We start from the raw sequence: 23,791 nt of genomic DNA, 5'->3' as shown, positions 1-23,791 counted from the left end.
TCTGAGCTCCTTCTGACAGTCTGAGCTCCTTCTGACAGTGTCAGCTCCTCCTGACCGTCTGAGCTCCTCCTGACCGTCTGAGCTCCTCCTGACATGGAGCTGCAAAGGCTGCATCCCCTGCAGCTTTTCACCCTCGCTAACAGAGCTCCGTTTGGCCTGGCTGTCTGAAAAGGAAGCCCAGCAGAGCCCCGCTGGCTCCTCGACAGGACTCGAGGGCTGAGGGACCCTTCAGCAGGCACTGTGGCCCCTCAGGGCCAGTGTTGAGCACCTTCTGACGTGTGACTCCATTGGGTCTAGCTCACTAGACATGTATACGTGAGTGAATCGAGCTTTGACAGTGCACTCTCAATATTTTTGTCTGCTGTGAGGTCAGACATTTCAGTCAAATTCAGCTTTGCTAGTTTGTTTGTATGCTATCTTGCACGTTTAATCTGATTTTGAATACTAGATTATGAACTGATATAGAGATCTGTTCTATTGATTTCTAGATCATGTACACATTTTTGAGTCATACTGTGTACGGTACGTTTCGTGTTGCCTTGATAGCATTTAAACCAGCAGTATAGTGTTCTGTGCAGACATGGTGACTGTAGCTTATTAACTGCTTTTACAAAGTCTCCACCCCAGCTGCACAATGTACCAGCCAGATTGACGCTTGTAGGAGGACTTCATTAGTTTGACTAGGTGATGCACCTCCTGCGGTTTGTTAATAAAGCAATTAAGCTGATGTTCTGCAGTTTTGTAAGTCACTCTGGATAAGAGCGTGTGTTGAGTGATTAATGTAATGAGCAGTTTTGTCTCGTGTAATACACAATGTGCAGTCTTTGGTGCCACTATTTCTGTCCATTACAGTGTGTTTGTATGAACTTCAGTGACTGTCCCAGGTGTTAGTGTTCTGCACTACAGTCTTTAGAATCCCTTTTGCCATATTTTCACACATGTTTGTTTTGCCTTTTTATAGTCTTACTTTAAAACTCGTTTAATACTGTATTAGAACCTTCATGCACCAGAGATAATTTGGAGATTGTAATCAATGCAGTTCCCAGGTCTGCGTGGAAATTTCATACAAGCCTACCTGTACTGCATGCCCTAAAAATAGTCCTGTACTGGCACTGGCGGTGTAAGGAATATTATTATAATGGCTTTATTATTATGTGTAACCCTAGATCATCCAGGAGAACCTCGTGTGGCAGGAAGAAGGGCCGGTCTCGGAGGATCTGAACATAGAGACTCTAGCGTGAGTTTGGACCCGACCGGAACGCAGGCGTGCATGCTGGTGCAAAGGCTTGTGAGAGTGGGGGGGGATGATGATGGCGGGTGCAAGCGCTAACTCTGCACGCGGTTATGTCCTCTGCAGCCAGGCCCATGACTACATCATCGCCGGGGCCTGCATGGCCGTGGGGTTCCGTTTCGCCGGGTCCGCCAACTCCGATGCTTTCGACTGTCTGGTAAGAGCCCACCCTGTCCCCTGTCCCGTCCCCCGTCCCGCCCTGTCCCGTCCCGTCCCGTCCCGTCCCGTCCCGTCCCCTGTCCCGTCCCTCGTCCCATCTCCAGCCCCGCCTCCCGTCTAACCCTCTGTATCCCTATGACGGTGCATCTGATCATATCCGAAAAAGGGCCGGTGTGGGTGCTGGTTTTCCTTTCAGCCCTGCACTAACATAACAGATTCCGCTTATCAGGGTCTTTATTGGAGGCCATGATTAGTTAATTAGCTGAATCCAGTGTCTTAGTGCTGGGATAGAACACAACCTTGCACTGACACCCCCCCCCCCAGTAAGGCTCTCGGGCGGTGTCGCTGTACCGTGTGCTGTCGTTTCTCCACAGTACCGCTTCGCCAGGACCTTCATGGAGTGCCTGACAACAACCGCGGCTACCGTGGTGAGTACAGCCCCCCCTCACAGTTCTTCACCCGATCACATCGATTAAATGATTTGATTAAGATGACCAGAAAGGCTTAAGACGCTTTATAATGGCCTGAGTTGCCTAAAAGCAGATTGCCTGGAACTCAATTTTCAATTCAATTTTTATCTATATAGCGCTTTTTTTACAGAGAACGGTCACAAAGACGCTTTACAGATTCGCAAAAAAATAAAAATAAAGGGCAGGTAATGAAGCAAAAAGAGTAAACACCAGGCTTGAACCCCCAAATAGCGAGCACATGAGGTAAAAAAAAAAAAAAAAAAAAAAACTCCCAGTGGGGAGAAAAAACCCTCTGGCATCCTCTCCTGCGTGTGTTCTGACGCTCACGCTCGTCAGGATTGATTGGCAGATTTGCATTGCAAACAGGCCTGGCCGGTCGGGTGGAGTCATCATTTGGCTCTCATTTCCAGAGGCCTGGCTGGCTAATTCGGTAACAGCCCCCCGGGGTGGGAAAGCCAGCACCAGATGACTCAGTGAGTTAGTTGGATTTGGCCCCCGACACATAAAATTTAACCCCCTGAGTGCAGAGGTAACCCGGGTGTACCCCCAGCCTGAAACACCCCGCTTTTATGAGGAGAGATGTTGTTTGTGTCGCGCCCCTTCTGTGTAATGTAACTGGGTGTGTGTTCCAATGTGGACCTGCTTGTCCAGGCTTTCCTGGATTGATGTTGGAGATTGCGATGAGCATTGTGACGTGAGTATGGTTCAGACCTGGGCCAAAGACGTATTTGTTTTGTATTCAAATACTTTTCTGTGCTCTATTGATCTTGCCTGGTGTAATTGAGCCTGCTGATGTGACCAGGAGGCGGAGTTTGCATTGAGTATTCTATCGGTTCCAATACACTAGACAAGATCAGTAAAGCGTAGAAAAGTATTTGAATCCAAAACAAATACGTATTTGACCCAGGTCTGGTATGGTTGGACGTTCCAGATTTTGGGAGGAAAAAGAAAAGATTCCAAATCGAGCCGGTTTAGAGGCAGACTGGGAGACTGGTGCCTGACCAGTTAGAAGACTGAATATAATGGAGTGCACTAAGAGCTCAGTGAACACAGGAATACTGGAGAGGTTCTGCTTACACAGTTACCCCAAATCTGCGCTTTAAATACCCCTCTCCTCCCCCCCTCCCCCCCACCGCAGACGGGCCACTACAACATTCAGACGTGCGTAAGCATGGTTCTGCTGGCCATCTCCATGGTGATGGCGGGGTCGGGGAACCTGCGCGTGCTGCAGCTCTGCCGCTTCCTGCACAAGCGCACCAGCGGCGAGATGAACTACGGCTTCCACATGGCGCACCACATGGCCCTGGGCCTGCTCTTCCTGGGAGGGGGGAGGTGAGGACGCACGTCTCGCCGTTACAGCGCATTACATTGTATTACATTACACTGCATTACATAACATTACACTGCATTACCACTGCATAACATTACATTACACTGCATTACATAACATTGCACTGTATTACCACTGCATTACATAACATTGCACTGCATTACCACTGCATCACATTACATTACACTGCATTACATAACATTACACTGCGTTACATAACATTACACTGCATTACCATTGCATCACATTACATTACACTGCATTACAGAACATTGCACTGCATTACCACTGCATTACATAACATTGCACTGCATTACCACTGCATCACATTACATTACACTGCATTACCATTGCATTACATTACACTGCATTACATAACATTACACTGCATCACATTACATTACACTGCATTACCATTGCATCACATTACATTACACTGCATTACATAACATTACACTGCATTACCATTGCATCACATTACATTACACCAAATTACCATTGCATCACATTACATTACACCAAATTACCATTGCATCACATTACACTGCATTACATAACATTACACTGTATTACCATTGCATCACATTACATTACACTGCATTACATAACATTACACTGCATTACCATTCCATCACATTACATTACACTGAATTACCATTGCATTACATTACACTGAATTGCAATTGCATTACATTACACTGAATTGCAATTGCATTACATAACACTGCATTAAATTAGTTACATTGCATTACATTTGTTACACCACATTAGAATACACTTCCTGTTACAGTTACATTACTGAAAAAAAATGTCACATTACGTTACACAACAATACAGTACTCATGGCAGCAGTGATATGCAGCACCTTTCCGTGTGTGAGGTCATTTCCTTTCCAGTTCCATCAGTTCACAGAGATGATAGAAATCCAACTTCATTCACTTAATATGTCATCAGAGACATATTATTTTATTTTTTAAACAGAATATCAGTTAAATTTCTGAGTTGACTGAACTGAAATGGAATGGCAACAGTTTCCTGTTTCTGTATGAACAATACCTGTATTCTTCTCTCGGATTAGTCAGTTAACCGCGATCTCTTTTTAGTCATGAAGTGGTTCCTTTTGAGTGCTCCCCAGTACAATTCATAAGCCACAAGAACAACAGTACCCTGCACAGCACCGCACCCTCAGAATCGTTCAGGATTACACCTTATGAGTGTGTTTGGGTACAAACTTGTTCATCGGCATTTTTAAAACGGCTCTTTTCTGATATCTCTCTCATGCTGGGATAAAGCAGAGGGATGTATCTCTCATGCTGGGATAAAGCAGAGGGATATCTCTCTCATGCTGGGTTACAGCAGAAGGATATCTCTCTTGCTGGGTTGCGCAGAGGGTGCAGTCCCGCCTCCTCTCTTGCATTCCTGTGGAAGGAGAGCTTTAATGAGGAGCAGACACTGGCTTCTGCTCAGCCAATCAGAGACAAGCCTGCCCCAGCTACAGGCTGGCTTTTCACCAATCAGAGATGAAGTCATTCAGGATAAAGGCCAGCTATGCTCCAGTTACAGACAAACCCACACGTGAGCAAGGCAACTCCCTGAACGCCCCCAACATGAGCAAGACTGATTTTTCCAAGAACCCCCCCAACCCCCCACCAAAAAAAAAAAAAAGCAGCCAACAGAGAGCCTGTTCCACACACATACACATACCCCACACTACAACAGCACACATACATACTGTACACACACGCACAAGCACAGACATACACATACTGTACACACGCGCACAAGCACACACACACACACGTGCAAACACACACATACACATGCGCACAACCACACACACACACACACACATACACACAACCACAAACACACAGACATACTGTACACACAAACGCACACAACCACACACGCAGACACACGCTGGTAAAAAAAAAAAAGTTGGGGTGAAGCCTCCCTCACTTGTTCCAACCCCTCTCAAGTGGTGTTCTTTTGATGCAGGATCTGGAGAGTGAGCTCTTGATGTAGCGCTCTGCTCTGCTATTGAATGCTATTCAAGAGCAGCGCTGGCGTGAGTCACCAGTGCTACCTGGGGCACAGTCCGCCCTGCTTACCGTGGCTGAACCGCGTTTGGCTTTCTAACATTAAAATGAGAAGAACAGTTCACCTGCCCTGTGAGGAGACCGCTGTGTGTAACAGCTGGTGTCAAATGAAGGATGTCAAATCAATATTCCCACCACTGACAAGATTATATCAATCCTACCAGTCATACAGTGAGAGCTCTCAAGCAGGAAGTGACATCAGACGTTCATAATGCTTGAACGTGTAGACAGTCCTCTTTGATAATTTTTTTTTGTCCATTAAGCAGACAATATCATTTGCACATGTAGTACATTCTTGTCATTATGTAACTGTTTCCAGACGTTTTGAACAGCTTTGTTTAGTTTTTTGTGATTAAGTGTTTCTTTTCCTGTGAACACTGTCGTTCCAAAAAAGTAACATTCTGGCAACAGCCGTGCGCTGGGACCAATACCGGATCTCAGAGCAAAGCTGCACTAATGTGCTTTCCAGACAGACTGCCCTCCTATTAAATATGTTTCACTTTAATCAGACAATGGAGAGCTTCAGGGGGCTACAGATACAGAGTTGGGCTGGCAGCACAGCGGAGTCAAACTCGCAGGGGGGTGGGGGAGGTTGGTATTTGGGTTGCGAGTCGGCCCTCCTCCCCTGGCCCCGCCCTTGCCTGGTCGGAATGACCCTGAGGCCTGATGTCATTTCTGTTGTTCGGCAGGTACACCCTCAGCACCTCGAACTCGGCCATCGCTGCCCTCCTGTGCGCCCTGTACCCCCACTTTCCCGCTCACAGCACTGACAACAGGTACGGCCGCCGCTCACCCGACCGTTTCCACGGAGACGGCACTTCTGTTCATCACATCAGTGTTTGGCACACAAGTGATTCTGTGTGTGAGATCAGGGATAGATACTCTGTGAGAGATCAAGGATAGATACTCTGTGAGAGATCAGGGATAGGTACTATGTGAGAGTCCAGGGCTAGGTACTCTGTGAGAGAGAAGGGATAGATACTCTGTGAGAGATCAGGGATAGGTATTCTGAGAGATCAGGGATAGATACTCTGTGAGAGAGAAGGGATAGGTACTATGTGAGAGATCAGGGATAGATACTCTGTGAGAGATCAGGGATAGGTATTCTGAGAGATCAGGGATAGATACTCTGTGAGAGAGAAGGGATAGGTACTATGTGAGAGATCAGGGATAGATACTCTGTGAGAGAGAAGGGATAGGTACTATGTGAGAGATCAGGGATAGATACTCTGAGAGAGATCAGGGATAGGTATTCTGAGAGATCAGGGATAGATACTCTGTGAGAGAGAAGGGATAGGTACTATGTGAGAGATCAGGGATAGGTACTATGTGAGAGTCCAGGGCTAGGTACTCTGTGAGAGATCAGGGATAGATACTCTGAGAGAGAAGGGATAAGTGTGTTTCTCTGTGTGGTTAAAGCACCTCTCTCCCCACAGGTATCACCTGCAGGCCCTGCGGCACCTGGCTGTGCTTGCCGCTGAGCCCCGCCTGCTGGTCCCCGTGGACGTGGACACCTGCAAGCCCTGCTACGCCCTGCTGGAGGTCACCTACAAGGTACCGTACACCTGAACACCACCCAACACCAACACACTAACCCTGCTACGCCCTGCTGGAGGTCACCTACAAGGTACCGTACACCTGAACACCACCCAACACCAACACACTAACCCTGCTACGCCCTGCTGGAGGTCACCTACAAGGTACCGTACACCTGAACACCACCCAACACCAACACACTAACCCTGCTGGAGGTCACCTACAAGGTACCTTATACCTGAACGCCACACACTTTCCGTTTAGCCTTTGCTGTAATTGCAAAATACGGAAACTCAGCTTTCTGGAATTAGAACGAACGTCTGCACTCAATGTGAGACACGGAAGGGCAGAATGATCGGGAGGCAGCCAGCAGGATTTTTAGGAATGGAGCGATTAGCTTCTCGGAATTCTAGACTAACGAGGTTGCTCCTTAAACCTCCAGGAAAGTGTGTATAAATGTCACGCCGCTGGCCCCGATTTCTTCTGTTTATAAGCAAACAAAAAAGAAACTTGACATGGAGGTCAGCAATGTGAGGTTGGGGTTTTATTATTGTATAAAGTGGCTGCACTTCAGAGACTTACTGGGGAAATAAACTGGGTCTGTTGAAGGGCTGTTGCAGGCTGAGCAGTGCTCTCCCCCCCGCCCTTCTCTCCCCCCCCCCCCCCCCCCCTTACTCTTCCCTTGTTTTGGCTACAGAGCCGTGGGGGTGGGGGGGGTGAGAGTGTCGAATTAGTGTTCTCCTCCTTGTCCTGAGGGAGCACGCTCCACCCAGACACACCCCTCTTGTCCTTTCCAGAACATTCCATTTTGACATTCAATTCCTGTCGATCCAAATCCACCAAAGCTTTGTGAAAATTCATGTAGTTTAAACTTGTAGGTTAACTTGATGACTACATTTCTGGTAGTTTGTGCATCAGTAGTCGCCAAATCTCACGTGCGCGGACGTACACACTCATACAAACACATGCCCATGCACACACACAAGCACACGCAGACAGGCCAGCCACGTCTAAACACGCACTGAGTGAATATACAGACACGCAGCATGAATACATATGTACACGCCTCGCATGAATACATACACACGCATGCTCGTGCACGTACGCTGACACACACACACACACACACCATGAATACATACACACTCACACAGGCGTGCACGTACGCTGACACACACACAGACCATTCGCTCTGAGGGACACCCTGCCTGTCTCCAAGGCCATGTGGAGACAGGGTCCATCTGTGATGTAATGGAATAGAAGTCAGATGTCAGCTGGGCTTAATGTGGTATGTCTTCTGTGAGGGGTCATTTTCTATCCGTCTGTGTATGTGCTATTTAAAACAAAAAGGTCCTGCAATTAGTGATGTAATGACCAGATGACTAATGACAAATTGGATGTGATTGATGCCGCGTTGGTTGCTAAAATTATTTCCCAGCTCGTCAGCGCCGTGTTTTAGTGCAGATGTGTTTGTGAGGAAGCATGTCAGAGTATAAACCGTGTCTCTTTGTGTCTCTGTGCGTCTCTGTGCACGCATGTGTGCCTGCGGGTCTGCACTGTGGTGGTGATGTGTCGGTGTACGTGTGTTCGTTGTAGGCACGTGTCGTGTGCGTGTATGTGTGCGTGTGTACGTTTGTGTGTGCGTACATGTATGTGTGCCTGTGCGTGCGTGTATGTGTGTGTGCGTGCGTGTGTGTGCGTGTATGTGTGCATGTGCGTCTGCGTGCGTACGTGTATGTGTTCGCGTGTGTGTGTGCGTGTGTACGTGTGTGCGTGCGTGTGTGTACGTATGCGTGTGTACGTGTATGTGTGTGTGCGTACGTGTATGTGTGCGTGTGTGTACGTGTATGTGTGCGTGTGTACGTGTATGTGTGCCTGTGCGTGCGTGTATGTGTGCATGTGTGTACGTGTATGTGTGCGTGCGTGCTGTAGGTGGTGTGTGCGTGTATGTGTGCGTGTGCGTGCGTGTATGGGTGCGTGTGTGTACGTGTATGTGTGCGTGTATGTACGTGTATGTGTGCTTGTGCGCCTGTGCTTGCGTACGTGCATGTGTGCGTGTGTGTGCGTGTATGTGTGCATGTGTGTCTGCGTGCGTACGTGTATGTGTGCGTGTGTGCATACGTGTATGTGTGCGTGTGTGCATACGTGTATGTGTGCGTGTGCGTGTGTGTACGTGTATGTGTGCGTGTGATGTGCGTGTGTGTGTACGTGTGTGTGTGCGTGTGCGTGTATGTATGTGTGTGTGTGCGTGCGTACGTGCATGTGTGCGTGTGCGTGCGTGTGTACATGCATTGTGTGCTGATGGCAGGAGACGCAGTGGTACGGGGAAACCACTGTGGAGCTGATGGCCCCCACCATGCTGCCTGAGCTCCACCTCCTAAAACAGGTACCGTCTCCATGGAAACAACCGCCACACCACTGTCCTGTCTGAAGTGATGCTGTAGTAATTAAATAGACTGTGCTCTGGAGTAGTACTGTAGTCACATTAAATACCTTATGGTACCTGTGTTTTGGAGTTGTCTAATGACCATGATTTGCCCTTTTGTACGTCGCTTTGGATAAAAACGTGTGCTAAATAAATGTAATGTAATACAGACTGCTCTGCAGTAATGCTGCAGTCATTTAATACAGTCTGTGCTCTGAAGTAGTGCTGTACAGACTGTGGTCAGTTTGTTCATGCTCCTGTTTAATCACTATTGCTATTTTTTTTTCACACCTCTGGGCTAATCAAAGACCTTTAAAGAAAGTGACTTAACTATTTTGAACATAGTTTGTGAAGACGAGATTGCTTCATTTCCTGAAAAATATGCAGTGAAGCTTTTGTTTAAATTTGAACAAAATCTTAAATGTCCTTTATGTGTCATATCAGACATTACATGTCTTTTTTTCAATGCTTTTTTGCCATTTCTCACATTAAAAGTGTACTATTAATGGCTTTTCATAGGCATTCGTCAGTGTGGGCTCAGTATTGTCCTAAATGCCCTGATGTGTATATATATATATATATATTGCCCAGGTGACATCAGCCATGGTGTTTTTAGTCCTCATTCATTTAGAGTTTCTGTGCGCGCTGTATTTTTGCTGCAGATCAGAGTCAAAGGGCCGAGATACTGGGAGCTGGCGATCGATATCAGCAGAGGAACGCAGCATTTGCAGTGAGTGCTCAAAGCGCAGGATCGCGTGACGCCGCGGAGGCCGGCTGACCGCGGCTGACTGCTCCCTCATAGCGGCCTCCGTCGCAAGACTTCAGTTCGAAGTTTCTTTTTCATTTCTAAATCACTCCGTCTGACTGAGTGACGGACGTAACGACGAGGAGACCTCGGATTGTTTTTAGGCGTTACGTTTCTTAAAATTAGACTACGTTACGTTACCGTACCGCACTGGCGTGGGGTGGCAGTGCAGTGTAGTTGTTAGGGAACTGGGCCTGCAACTCGAAGGTTCCGGGTTTGATTCCCAGCTGCAGTGCTGTGTCCCTACATACATAAGCATTGCAGACGCCTTATCCAGGCGCGTACAACAATGTATAACCTAACCAGGACAGTAGACGAAACCCCTAGAAGTCGGTCCAGTGCAGGGAACACCGCATAGTTCACTTGGATCTGATGGTTAAACTGATACCTACAACGGCGCACAACCAGTCTATGCACTGGGTACTTAACCTGGGTTACCTGAGTAAATATCCAGTGTCCGCTAATGATGGAATGTAAATGTGAACTCTAACCGCCATACGATTGGCAACTTTTAGTAAATTTATAGCAGCCATTACTGCACGTGTTCCCATCTGGCAGCCATTTTTGTTTTCTGTGCGCTACTTTTCGTACCGCCAGGTTACATTAGCAAACAGATTATTAGTACAGACCGACTGGAACATTAGTTCCTGATCAACGAGTTTAAAAATCTAAATAAATCCTAAAATAATTAAATTAAGGTATCACAAATTTATTTAATGGCATGCTTGAGTGTGTAATGGGGACCGGGTGTAGCATGGTCCTGGGAGAGGTGTAGAGTTCCTGACCGCTCCCGTTTCTGTCCCGAAGGTCCATCCTGGCGCGGGACGGGGTGCTGTACGTCAAGCTCCGAGCGGGACAGCTGCCCTACAAGGACGACCCGCGGGGCTGGAAGAGCCTGCTGGCCCCCAACGTCCACAACAGGAACCCCGAGGTGTGGACCTTCAAGGTACGGCACGCGATTCGCTCCGAGGGGCGCTGTTCCTGCCTCCGTCTGAGAGGCCCACTGGAACCCGACCCGCCCCCTCCCCAAAAATAGTCCTTGTCATTGTTATTATTAAGAATAATGATTAAAAATAAATACTAATAATAAAAAATTTTTTTGATACAACTCGCTTGTATGGATGGATATTTACTGAAAAAATGCAGGTGAAGTACCTTGCTCAACATTACAATGGCTGTGGCCCACCATGGATTTGAACCTGCAACCATTGCGTTCTCTCGCATATCACAGCCTGTGTTGAATAAATGTTCACAGTGCTGTTTTTGGCTGAATAAAGGCCAGGTGGGTATTTCACAAAGCTGGAGTCCTGAGTTAGCTGCATAACTGCACTGAGTGAAACACGGAACAGCTCTTTTTACTTCAATCCGCGTTCCAGATTTGGGAGGGTTCCGGGTTTTACTCAATGCAGTTATCCAGCTAACTCCGCGATCCCGCTTAGTGAAACAGGGCACTCGGCTGTGTTTCATCCTCTGGTCTCTCCCCCTGTTACACACAGACGTCCAGCCAATCGATGTCAGTTTATTTTTCTGTTCTGTTGTCTGTTTGTGTTGCCGTGGGCCTGAGCCAGGGGAGATCCCTGCAGACCGCCGCAATGACGTTTCTATGCCCACCCCCCCCCTTCCCTTAGGAAGCAGGGCGTTTTTAATCATACTGTTCCCCCCCCAGCCCGAGGCCATCTCCACCTTCACTTCCGACCCGGCCCTGGTCTCCTTCGCCGAGTACTTCTGCAAGCCTGCCGAGAACATGAAACACGTGAGCTCATCGTAAACCTGCCACCGCGAATCATCGTAAAGCCGTAGCCGTGCACGCGGTCCCAGGATGAGGGACTGACACTCAGACACACAGCAGTTACAGGGCTGATTAAGCTGCTGTTTCCCGCCCTATTCCAGTCAGTCATTTCAATGCAATTGAAAGATTCCTTTCGTGTTGAGGCTGCTTCTCGTCCTCTCTCTGTCTCTCTCTCTGTCTCTCTCTCTCTCTCTCTCTCTTCTCTCTCTCTCTCTCTCTCTCTCTCTCTCTCTCTCTCTCTCTCTCTCTCTCTCTCTCTCTCTCTCTCTCTCCCTCTCTCTCTCTCTCTCTCTCTCTCTCTCTCTCTCTCTCTTCTCTCTCTCTCTCTCTCTCTTCTCTCTCTCCTCTCTCTCTCTCTCTCTCTCTCTCTCTCTCTCTCTCCTGGCTCTTTGTTCACCGTGGCTTTTTAATGTCGCCGCCTCGTCTCTTGTGAATTCCTCGACGGCCTCGTCCGGCGGCGGAGTTTCCGCTCCGGTGCCGCGCCCCGCCACTCCCCGGGTCACGGCGTCAGGTCTTTTGTGTGTGTGTGCGTGTGTGTGTGCGTGTTTCAGAAAGGAGACACGCTGGCCCTGTTCTCGGCCATCCTGTACGAGTGCGTGACGCAGGAGAACCCCGAGATGCTGCCGACCTACATAGCGATAGATCAGGTGAGCCAGCCGTCCGTCCCGCCCCCCCCTCCCCCGCACCCCGCCCGCGGCCCCGCCCGTCACAGGTGTTAGATTATGTGTCTCCGGCTCGGGCTGTAGGGCCCGGAGCGAAGGCAAACAGAGCCCTCTGTGCCTCAGTGTTTGCTCTCTGCGGTCGAGCCGCAGCGACGTGTTTGAGCTTCTCTGCGGCCGTGTGCTGTTGGCACAGACGCTTTCCATTGTTGCCGAGCCGTGTGACTGTGTGCCTCGCAGTTATGTGACATTTTGACAGTTGCGTTATGTAACAGCGTTGAGGTGCGAGGGATGTTGAGGTGTTTGCCATGGTTCAGTTGTAGAGACACACTCGCGCTTCAGCCAGCTTCGCCAGAATCCCGGTGCTCTCAGTAATAGACACACAGATCAGCAAAGGCACTCTGGGTAACTTCACTTAGAAGGACTAGCCCGGGGAAAGGCACTGGAGCCCACGGATGATCTTCTTTTTTTGCCATTTTCTCCCATTTTCTCCCCAATTTAGTCCTTATACCAATTCCCCGTGTGTATCACAGTCCTGGTCGATGCGCTATCCTCTGTTGGCCTGGGGAGGGTGTAGACTACCTATTGCGTTCGTAGGAACGTCTGACCAAGTACCGCTGCCGGGGTTTGAACCCGGGTCTCTGCGAGTGCTTATACCTCTACACTACCCAGACGGCCACACGGATCTTCTTTTAAATATTTAATGTGCAAACACGACCAACGTTTCGACGCTACTGCGTCTTCATCAGAGTCAAAAACGTGTTTGTCATGGTGTTGTGGCGTGTGAAGGTTTTCAGGTGCGTGGAACAGTGTTGAGTGTTGAGTATTGGTGTTGTCGGTGTTGAGTTTTGTTGTGTGGAGGTATTGTGTGACAGTATTCATGTGTGTGTGTGGGGGTGCATGCGTGTGCGCTCACATGTATATGTACAGTACAGGGGAAAGATATTAGAATGCAGTCAATATATGCGCAGTTATTGAAGAACAAACTAAAATATACATTTTCTTTTCCATTTCTTCCTACAATGACACAAAAAGATGACTTTTACTTTAAAATAATCTTACACGACTTTCCTCAAAATAGCCTCCTTTGGCTTTAATTACAATTAATCCACAAAATTTTAGAATCTGTCGGATCATTTTGCACATGGGTGGTAGGAGGGAGTTGGAGAGGTGGTTAAATTGACTGAAATCTTATCTACATTAAGTTTTTTTTAAAAACACAGGTCGCCTAATACCATTGGCCTATAATGTAAGTACATTTGGCACTAAAGCTGCAAGATATATAACAAAGGCAGCATTAGGCTTAGACGTGCAAGGCCAAGTAAACATATTGTGGCAAGGTTATTCCCCATGAGGACTTAGAAAGAAGCTTCAGATCTCCAGGTGCAGTGTTGAGTACACACTCGGACGGGTCCAGCTGGTGGGCAGTAATGTCAACAGGGGAAGACCAGGAAGATCAAGAGGCAGAAGACAAATATCTCGTGGTGTACTAGCAGAAGAAACGGTGGTAAAATTGCCCCACAACTATAGGAAGAACTCTGTAGAGAGAAACCAGTTCAACTATAGTGAAGCTGTGTATCTGCTGGCCTAAAAGGATGTGCATCTGCCTTTTCCCAATCTTTTTGGTCCAGTGTTGATGGTGTTTGGTCCACTGGAGTCTTTTCTTCTTGTTAACAGCAAGGGCTTTTTCTCAGATACACATCATTTTCAGACCAGCGGATCATAGTTGCCATTTCACTGTCGTCAGGGGAACTGGTTACTCTGTTTTACGACACTTTCTCTTGCTAGACAACACAAGATATTTGTCTTCTGCCTCTTGATCTTCCTGGTCTTCTCCTGTCAACATTACTACCCCTCCACCTCCCACTTTGCAAAATTATTGAGGAGGCTTCCAAAAATGTATTGAATTATAATTAAGCCAATGGAGGCATATATGTGTGTGTGTGTGTGTGTACCCGTGTGTACCCGTGTGTGACGGGCGTGTCCCTCTCAGGCAGTGAAGAGCCTGGCTCAGGGGGAGATGACAGAGACCTTTGCGCTGGGGCAGCTGGGGCTGGTGCTGGACGTGTGCGAGTGTGTGTGTGTGTGTGTGTGTGTACCCGTGTGTGACGGGCGTGTCCCTCTCTCAGGCAGTGAAGAGCCTGGCTCAGGGGGAGATGACAGAGACCTTTGCGCTGGGGCAGCTGGGGCTGGTGCTGGACGTGTGCGAGTGTGTGTGTGTGTGTGTGTGTGTGTGTGTGTGTGTGTACCCGTGTGTGACGGGCGTGTCCCTCTCTCAGGCAGTGAAGAGCCTGGCTCAGGGGGAGATGACGGAGACCTTTGCGCTGGGGCAGCTGGGGCTGGTGCTGGACGTGTGCGAGTGTCGCGTGCTGCAGGAGAGGATGAGGAGGCCCGAGGGGCGGGGCCTGCTGCTCAGCTCCGAGTTCCTGCCCGTCATGAAGTGCTCTGTGGACAACACCCTGGACCGCTGGCTCTGTGGTGAGCGTGAGACGCGCCTGGGCCTAACCTGGGTCACACCAGGGACAAACCTGGGTCACACCCGGGCCTAACTTGGGTCACACCCGGGACAAAACTGGGTCACACCCGGGCCTAACCTGGGTCACACCCAGGACAGACCTGGGTTACAGCAAAACAGTACTTACCAAAATGTCCTTTATGACTATTTATGAGAATAGTTGTTTCACAGCATTGCCAGGAATCTGCAGAATTGTTATTTGGAATGAAGCATTTTTAAAAATAATTATGCAATTTCAGCCTCATGGTGCTGTAAGGTTATGAGCAGCCTGGTCAGGCTCATAGTGCAGTAAGGTTATGAGCAGCCTGGTCAGTCTCATAGTGCTGTAAGGTTATGAGCAGCCTGGTCAGGCTCATAGTGCAGTAAGGTTATGAGCAGCCTGGTCAGGCTCATAGTGCAGTAAGGTTATGAGCAGCCTGGTCAGGCTCATAGTGCTGTAAGGTTATGAGCAGCCTGGTCAGGCTCATAGTCAGTAGGGTGGCAGCCTGGTAGTCAAGGCTGGTTATGAGCAGCCTGGTCAGGCTCATAGTGGTGCTAAGTGCAAGGTTATGAGCAGGCCCTGTGTCAGGCTCATAGTGCTGTAAGGTTATGAGCAGCCTGGTCAGGCTCATAGTGCTGTAAGGTTATGAGCAGCCTGGTCAGGCTCATGGTACTGTAGTATTACGGGTCTGACCAGGGAAGCTACATCCGCTTTGACTCCTCCTTACAGATAACAGCCACGTCCTGCGGGCCTACATTAGCGGCCAGGCCTACACTAAGGACATGGAGACCAGCATGCTGGCCTGCTTCCTGGTCTACCACTCCATCCCCTGCCTTGCGATAATGGCTGGAACACACATGGAGGGTAGGTGATGAGGTTTGGGGGTGTTGGTGTCATATGGTAAGGGAACTGCTATCAGGTCACTCTGGATGGCGACATTATTTGATGTCGCCATCCAGAGTCATCCCCCCCAGTTATCTGCTCCAAGAGAAGCCAGTTTGTCAGTGTTTGCTGAAGTTTCTGGGTGTGCATCCTACTTTACATGAACACCACAGGCTGTTCAAGTCCGGGCTTGACAAAGGGCTGAATACTGAACAGGAAATTTGTATAGTCGCATTGTGCGTCGTATTACATAACAGGCATTTACCTTTTGCTTTCAGCTAGCATTTGCATTTTTACATAGTATCCATTTACATCGCTGGGTATATACGGAAGCTGTTCAAGTTAAGCTGCTTAAGAGCACAATGACAGTGACACGACCCTAGCAACTATACTGTTCCTAAATATGGTGTTCACTGTTTAACTCTGCCCCGCAGTGTTCAGTGTTTAACCCCCCACGCTGCCGTGTTCAGTGTTTGACCCCGCACTGCCGTGTTCAGTGTTTGACCCCGCACTGCAGTGTTCAGTGTTTGACCCCGCACTGCAGTGTTCAGTGTTTGACCCCGCCCTGCAGTGTTCAGTGTTTGACCCCGCCCTGCAGTGTTCAGTGTTTGACCCCGCACTGCCGTGTTCAGTGTTTAACTCCGCACTGCAGTGTTCAGTGTTTGACCCCGCGCTGCAGTGTTCAGTGTTTGACCCCACCCCGCAGTGTTCAGTGTTTGACCTTGCGCTCTCTCTCCAGGTTGCAGGACGTTTGCGGAGCTGCTGCTGAGCTTCAGTCAGCTGGGCGTCCCGGTGCGCTCCGTGCTCCGCCTGGCCCCCCTCCTGCTGAGGAACGGCGACGCTTTCGCGGCCGGCCCCCCCGTCTTCTGAGCCGCCGGAGTCCGCCATCGCTGCCTGCGGGGGTTCCACAGCACCGCGGGGTCTTCTCCCCACACGCCATTCAAAATTAAACAATGCACATAAATGTTTTTGTATGTATGTGAAAACTTTTTTTTTTTTCTTGTACAATGTGAATTTAAATTCGAAATAAAAAAAAGTGTATTTAAAGCTTTATTCTAGCAGCGATGTTTTCTTGTTCTAACTTTGCTTTCGGTCCTAGAATGCAAGGAAATCCATCCTCAAGGCTACTTTACCATTTGCCATTTAACATTTTGAGGATGGTATTCAGAATCTGACATTTTTCTTTAAAAGTGTTCATCAAAAGGTATTGTAATGCATCTTAAAATTGTTCCGTTTAACTTAAAAGCTAGCATGGATGCGATAGAAACTGTTCTGTAATGTGGCACTCAAGCTCATTCTCAAGCTGGATGGCTCCAGATTATGCTACACACAGAGAGAACCCTAACCCTGTAATTCTGAGCTCTGCAGTATAAGTGGTTAGTTGTATCCGTATGGGGAATTTAATGAATGTCGCGGGTTGAATGGTTTGCGTCTGACGTTGCCGTGGCGTTCATGGTTATGCTTCTCCACCCTTCCTAGGAAACGGCCCGTGGGAAAGGCCGCGGCAGAACCAGCGCCCTTTCATTTTTTTGTTTGCGCCTTCTGTAATGAAGTAATATTTTGTTTTATTGGCCTGAGGAGCTCACACGCCCTGTTTGCACGCGTGTACCTTATAGAGTCAGGGAATATCTACGTGTATGTACCTGACACAATCAGGAAATGTTTGTGCGTGTGTGTGTGCGTACCTTATACAATCAGGAAATGTTTGTGTGCATGTACCTTATAGAGTTAGGGAATATTCACGTGTATGTACCTGACACAATCAGGAAATGTTTGTGTGCATGTACCTTATAGAGTCAGGAAATGTTTGTGTGCATGTACCTTACCTTATATAATCAGGAAACATTAATGTGCATGTATCATTTACAATCAAGGATTGTTTACACATGCGCCTTGTATAATCGAGCGGTATCTTTGTACCACAGGCAGCCAAGGAAACGTTGGATTGTGATCTTTCATCTCACTCCCCCCTGCTTTGTGTGTGTTCTTCCTGTTTGATGTTGCTGAGCGACAGCTTGGCATATGATCACCTTGAGCATTACCCAGGCATTTGAACTTGCAACCCCCCCCCTTCCCCACCCCCCAGCATTATGAACCTGTCATCGCTGCGCTGAGCCTCGAGGCTTTCTCTTGACGGCCGGCGTCTCCTGTGGCACAGCTTCTGCCTGCGCCGTGCTAGAGCGAGCTGCCAGACGTTTGCAGACCCGCTTCCCACAGGCAACTTACTGTGAAGGTATCCCAAACGTGAATCTGCATCCTGTTGAAAATGACATTGTGAAGTCCACCTTTGACTGTTGCATGTGTTCATCTAGGTCTTAGGGGAACTAACGGAAGAAAGTGTGTCCGGTTAAGCTTGTTATCATAAACTGAAACTGAATGCCCTATGCTGACAAGATGGATGTCTGAAAAGATGTTTTGGGCAGCTCCAGCTAAAGGGTGCCTGTTTCACGTCAGTAGGCCCGTGGTGCTGCTCATGGGTGACCATCACTCTAACACTGGGGACCCAGAGAGAGCGATAGCACTAATATATATGTCAGAGCAATTTTACCCTCTGGACATTATGCATTACACGCTTGGGAGTCTCAGATCTCTGAGTCTCTGACTGACATCTTTGCCCCAGAACCTTGCCTGTTACGGGAGCACGTTCAATGCACAGAGAGAGGGGTTTCGAAAATTAAGATTAACCTGTTCGTATGGTGCGTTTAGGAAGCCCATTTGTCACTGTATCTGCCCCCCCCCCCTCAAATAAGATTGTTTCCTGCATTCCTCTCCCAGGGTTTAGCCCGGTGGCATCGAATAACATCACGACTTGCGTGTGCTGGTGCCCTGACGTGGTCTCCCCCGCCGAAGACCGCACCTTCTGGAAATTTCTTTAGCCAGTTCGGGAAGACAATTATGTCACCCCTGGCGTGGCGGGACGCCGGACGGCCACACGGAACACGGCGGAACTTTTGCGAGAGTATGCGCCAGTCACGGTTAAGGCAAAGATGGTGATTGGAATGTTCGCTTTCGGGTCAATGGGGAGTGGTGTCGGCAAGATGTAGCCAGATTCTAGGTCAGGGCTGCCCAACCCTGTTCCTGGAGATATGCCGTCCTGTAGGCTTTCATTTCAACCCAAACTTGGCAGACCTGATTCTGCTAATCAGCAGCTCAAGGAGATCTCTAGCTGTTGAATGAAGTGTGGTTTGTTAGGGTTGGCATGAAAACCTACAGGATGGTAGATCTCCAGGAACAGGGCTGGGCAGCCCTTATGTAGGTCATAGGATAACTTTACTGGGCATACAGTGAGACCAAATGATTTTACATGAATATTCACCTGAATATTCAAGCAGTCTACAGGCATAAACGAATGAATGAAGCTCTGGCAGCACCAAAATTTTCTTGAAGTCAAAAATGAAGTCATATCTCGCAAGGGGAACTTACTGAACAAGTGTGAAACCATCTAAATGAATATGCGTGAGGAAATGCAGCTCTTTTTTTTGACACAGGCATTTTCATCCAGGATATTCGCTTAAAAAAGATTATAGCACTCTTCTGGAAGGGCTGTCATCAAATTCCCCTGAACTCCATTCAAGAGAATGCTACTTCCTGTCCATAATCGCATGGTTCTCAGGGGCTGAAAAGCCGCGCTGCTCATTCAGTACCCTACTTCCTCTTCCTCTCCGGCTGCGAGACATTCCGGTGGAAGGGGAACGTGACCGTGTGGGCTTTCAGTGTCTGCACGCGTGGCGAAAATCTGAACCCGTAATTACGGGGTAATCGCGTCAATGAGAACAATCGCACAAAGGGCTGCGCTTTTCTGAAGTAAAATAAGAGTCACTGTTGGAGAGGCATGCGAGGCTTCCGGGCCGTTGTGTGTTTGAGCGAATTCTAGGGTTGGGTTGAGTCTGTTTATAGGAAAAAAACTTTGTTTAGCCAGCCAGAGGGTACACATACATGCCATTCTTTCCACATCTGAGGAATTCTCAGCCTCGCGTTTGCAGTCTCCATCCGGGCCCAGATGCCCGGAGAAAGCCGGCTGCAGACGGAGCGGGGCCTGACACGTCACGCATGTGGCGTGATACGCACACACAAGGGACCTGTCTCATTTTGCGACAGCGATACAGCGAATTACTATAAGCTTTGGCATAGGGGCAGTGAGTGGAGCTTTCTCATGAACGCACAAAGCTCTGGCGAGACTTGCTGATTTTGTTTAGAACTGTTTATCTCTCCTGTCAGGTGGATTGGGCTTCCTCTGAGGGTATTCATTCTAAGTAAGATAGTTTTTTTTTTAGTGTCTGTTTTAAAGCCGTTTTAGTTCGAACGCCAGCAGTTACCAAACTACTCCGAAACTGAGAGATTTAATGACAATCGGTAGTACATGCTGCGCAGTGGGCTATCGTACATGTCAGTGGTGAGATATACTATTGCCAATCAAGTTGGGGATACATGGAAATCCAGAATGACACTACAGTTAAACTCCAAAGGCATCTTCCTTTAAAATTCCCAAAAATATTTTAGGATCTCTGAGGGTGTTGGCCTTGTGCTTTAGTTTCCCCAAACTTCTTTTTGCGACAGTGTCGTTCCTGAGGTGCATTCTAACATAATGTAATCATTTACATTTTGCAAATTGCGCTATGCATAAGCAGGGGAAGGTATATGTGAAAATGGATTTTAGTTTGAGATACTTTTTCATGACAAAGTTGGGCCATAATGAAGACACCATTTCCAGACCTTTTAAAAAAATAGTCAAGGACGGTATGTGAACACTAAGATCCATGATCTAATGTGTGACCTTGCAGTTTGCCACTAAGCGGAAATGTGTCGAACATTCCTCAGCTCGTGTTTCATTGATTCCTGATTTATTACTCAATTCCACATGCATACAAATGAACCACCCATAAGAAATTACACTCAACATCTGACTATGCAAAGCAATGGAGGCGTGGTCCTCCAAACTTTATTCGAGATGGGGCAAAAAAAAGTGCATTCCACGACGGGAACGAATTTCGATTGCATGTTTCCATTTGACTGCTGAAAGTTTGTTTTAGATCCAGTTCGGGAGGGAAGGACACAGGAATAATACCAGTTCAGAATACAACAGTATCCCTGTGAAACTGGTCACCACTGCATCGCCTCCCGTGTGAGGAACGCATTTTTTTGTTTCTTCTCCTTTTCCTCTTCCTGACATTATTATAAGCAGCAAAAAGCCATTTATTCTCCGTCATAATTTTTGAATCGCGTGGACTGGTAGTCATAACATTATTCTAATGTGTTCTGTCCTATTGGCAATTTAGAATAAAAAGCAATAGAAAATTATGCGTAGGTTATTAGAAGATTTTGTCGTTTGTTTTTAAAACAGAGACACTGAGAAAAAAATATGTTGATATGCTTCTCCGGTGAAACGTTATCTAAATAATTTTTGCCAATTGATCAACGTAATGCTCGGCTCTACAAGCGTCCCTGTCATTGCAGCCTATTTGAATGATGCAATTTTGAAAGGCCCGTCAAAGTCAAGGAATGGGCGGACGATCGTCAACCTCTTTTGAGTGAAACTTCATTCACAGTGATCTAGAAAGCCGTTGGGTTGCTACACGCTGTCAGTTCTGTGTATAGGGTGGGTGTGACCGACAAACTAGCACTGAAGGGGAAAGCCGCGGTCCAACCAATGTGAATGACTTCAGACCGACCTGAACGCAGTTCCGAATGAACTGGAGGGGGGAAAAGACAAACGAGAAAAGGCGAGCAGAGAGCGGGGTTAATTATATCATTATTTCACAATGTGCGACAGCTTACCATGAGTTACTCAGACTAGGTCCCCAGTGAGTTCATTCAAGTTGCGACTCCAACCTAACAACACTTTTTACAACGAGTCTACGAAAAAGAAAGATGCTTCTCATCTACAACAATCAAACGAGTATAAGGTAAGTCCTTTTCCCCACGAGAAACAGTACCGTTCTGTGAGCAGAAATTAAGAAATAATCTTCATCGTCGTTTCATTTCAAATAATTGTGCCAGCTGGAAAATGTGTAGACATTTTATGTTCGCAGAAAATACCACATTCATGAAAGTGTTTTAGCAAAGCAAATTCCTCATGGCGCTTTTAGAGTGGTCTCGTTAGGCTACATTTCAAAGTATTCAGCATGCTGGTCGGTTGGTTGAGATATTGCTTTATCTCAAGAGGAAGAGGAATGTGATGCGCTAGATAGTATGTCAAACTTCCTGTTCCTCTTTTTGTTTTTCAAACGAGAGACTGCTCAAAATGTATGGTTAGACTGTCGAGTCACGTAGTCGTCTGTGTTGCGTTGCGTAGCGGAGGCAGCGAGGGGGTGTGTTCAAACATCTAAACGCACCACCTGTTGAACTGTATCTGGGGAGAAATTTCAAGCGTGGACTGCGGTTAGACAATTCAAACATGCGCAGAGTTAGTTCTTGTCATATTTCGTCCTCAGCTATCTGCATGTGTCATTGCATGCTTTTTTAAGCGCTACTTTAATCGCAAGCGTTTATTTCTTTATTTATTTATCAACCAATGAATCTGATATTTTTCGTCTTGGATTTATACATCCCCAGTTCGGTCGACCGGAATTAAACTAATCACGCATGTTTGAACTCGTTTTGGGACCAAATGCCCCACTGCCACGCCGAATATGACCACTTTTCCAGCACCGCTTTTGACGCAATTGCTCCTTGGGGAACAATGCACAGGTTTAACGCTATATAGAGAATAAGCAGTAGAAAGGGTAGGCTACTTTCCAAATTGCGAATGAATTAGAGACCGAGTGCGCTACGGAGGCCACGCCCCCCTACTGGGCACGGCTCCCAAAATCGACGTTTTCGCATACCTTGCTTAATTTCCCAAGCATCTTACGACATACCTAGCCGTATTTTGATTTATTGCGAGCTTAACGTACAAAAAATTGCATAGTGTCTGTTCGTATGACTTATAACAGGGATCTCTAACTTAAGTCCCAGAGGCCTGCGGTGTCTGGTTTTTGATGTGTTGTTGCACTTAAATTAAGCACTTAAGTCAATTGGCTAAAGAGTTAGCGGGTCTTGTTTCAAAGGCCAGAATTGGCTCCTGATTTAAAGGCAATCACAAAAACCAGCAGGGACTGCAGACCTCCAGGACTGGAGTTTGAGACCCCTAGTCTTACGGTGCCGGTCACAACTACACGTCCCCTTTCACCACTTTGATTCCATGCCTCCAAACCCCCTGAACACGCAGCACACCTCAGTTTCCAGTTCCTTGATTCCTGTGCCTTAATGGGTTATCGGAATGGTGAAAGAATACTGCATACCAGTTACCCTGTGCCAGCCATGCCCCTTAACATTCTCCATGCAAAGACATGAGAGTTTTTACCATGTTTTTTTTTTTCATTATAAAAAAAAAAAAAAATCCTCATTCATACAATAAAACTGACAGGACCTTCGGGCCCTGAACACGTTGCCTTTGAGCACGGTACGTCTCGTATGGTATGGTGGCAATGCCTCAAACCTCACCAGACCGCCAAAGCCAGCGCTTGCTCAGGCAAGCCTCCTGGTGGCTTGTGTTCCAGGAACCTGAAGCTCTGTTAACGTAATGGGGCGGAAATTTAATAATCTGCGGCATGGTAAGGCATGGTGGTCATGCCTGCTGATGTTTGCCATTGCCATTTTTTTGTGTGTGTCAATCTTGCTTGATGGAGCCAAATTGTGAATGGAAAAATATGGGTTATGAATGTTTAAAGTCATATAACCTTCAAATCTGGTAAAGAGTTTCAGGGTGCTGCCTGCTACGGCTGCTTGGCATCAAATGTGTCGTGTCATGAGGCCGTATTGCATGCAGTTCATGTTGCACCTAGCCATTTCTCTGTTTGCTGGTGCCACATT

The 23,791-nt window shown here is 47.6% G+C and overlaps 1 protein-coding gene and 1 long non-coding RNA gene across 3 annotated transcripts in view; both read left to right on the top strand.

Moving 5' to 3' along the window:
- Nucleotides 1-16,991, top strand: part of anapc1 (anaphase promoting complex subunit 1) — a 55,391-nt gene extending 38,400 nt beyond the window's left edge. The window contains exons 34-47 of the mRNA XM_064316964.1: nucleotides 1,167-1,237; nucleotides 1,358-1,448; nucleotides 1,825-1,878; nucleotides 3,059-3,252; nucleotides 6,039-6,125; nucleotides 6,786-6,903; nucleotides 9,194-9,271; nucleotides 9,973-10,040; nucleotides 10,923-11,061; nucleotides 11,782-11,868; nucleotides 12,456-12,551; nucleotides 14,843-15,041; nucleotides 15,788-15,922; nucleotides 16,680-16,991. Of these exons, the coding sequence (XP_064173034.1) occupies nucleotides 1,167-1,237; nucleotides 1,358-1,448; nucleotides 1,825-1,878; nucleotides 3,059-3,252; nucleotides 6,039-6,125; nucleotides 6,786-6,903; nucleotides 9,194-9,271; nucleotides 9,973-10,040; nucleotides 10,923-11,061; nucleotides 11,782-11,868; nucleotides 12,456-12,551; nucleotides 14,843-15,041; nucleotides 15,788-15,922; nucleotides 16,680-16,810 (1,548 nt within the window). The 3' untranslated portion in view covers nucleotides 16,811-16,991. The remainder of the gene's footprint in view (nucleotides 1-1,166; nucleotides 1,238-1,357; nucleotides 1,449-1,824; nucleotides 1,879-3,058; nucleotides 3,253-6,038; nucleotides 6,126-6,785; nucleotides 6,904-9,193; nucleotides 9,272-9,972; nucleotides 10,041-10,922; nucleotides 11,062-11,781; nucleotides 11,869-12,455; nucleotides 12,552-14,842; nucleotides 15,042-15,787; nucleotides 15,923-16,679) is intronic.
- A 3,954-nt stretch (nucleotides 16,992-20,945) lies between these two features.
- Nucleotides 20,946-23,791, top strand: part of LOC135244560 (uncharacterized) — a 67,230-nt gene continuing 64,384 nt past the window's right edge. Inside the window, exon 1 of one of the 2 annotated variants that reach the window (XR_010326997.1) lies at nucleotides 20,946-21,843. This is a non-coding gene — a long non-coding RNA (uncharacterized LOC135244560). The remainder of the gene's footprint in view (nucleotides 21,844-23,791) is intronic. The other variant, XR_010326998.1, reaches the window with a different exon arrangement.

The sequence above is a fragment of the Anguilla rostrata genome, chromosome 18 (assembly GCF_018555375.3).
Source record: "Anguilla rostrata isolate EN2019 chromosome 18, ASM1855537v3, whole genome shotgun sequence".
Taxonomy (NCBI): Eukaryota; Metazoa; Chordata; class Actinopteri; order Anguilliformes; family Anguillidae; genus Anguilla; species Anguilla rostrata.
This window is presented reverse-complemented; position numbering and strand designations above follow the sequence as displayed.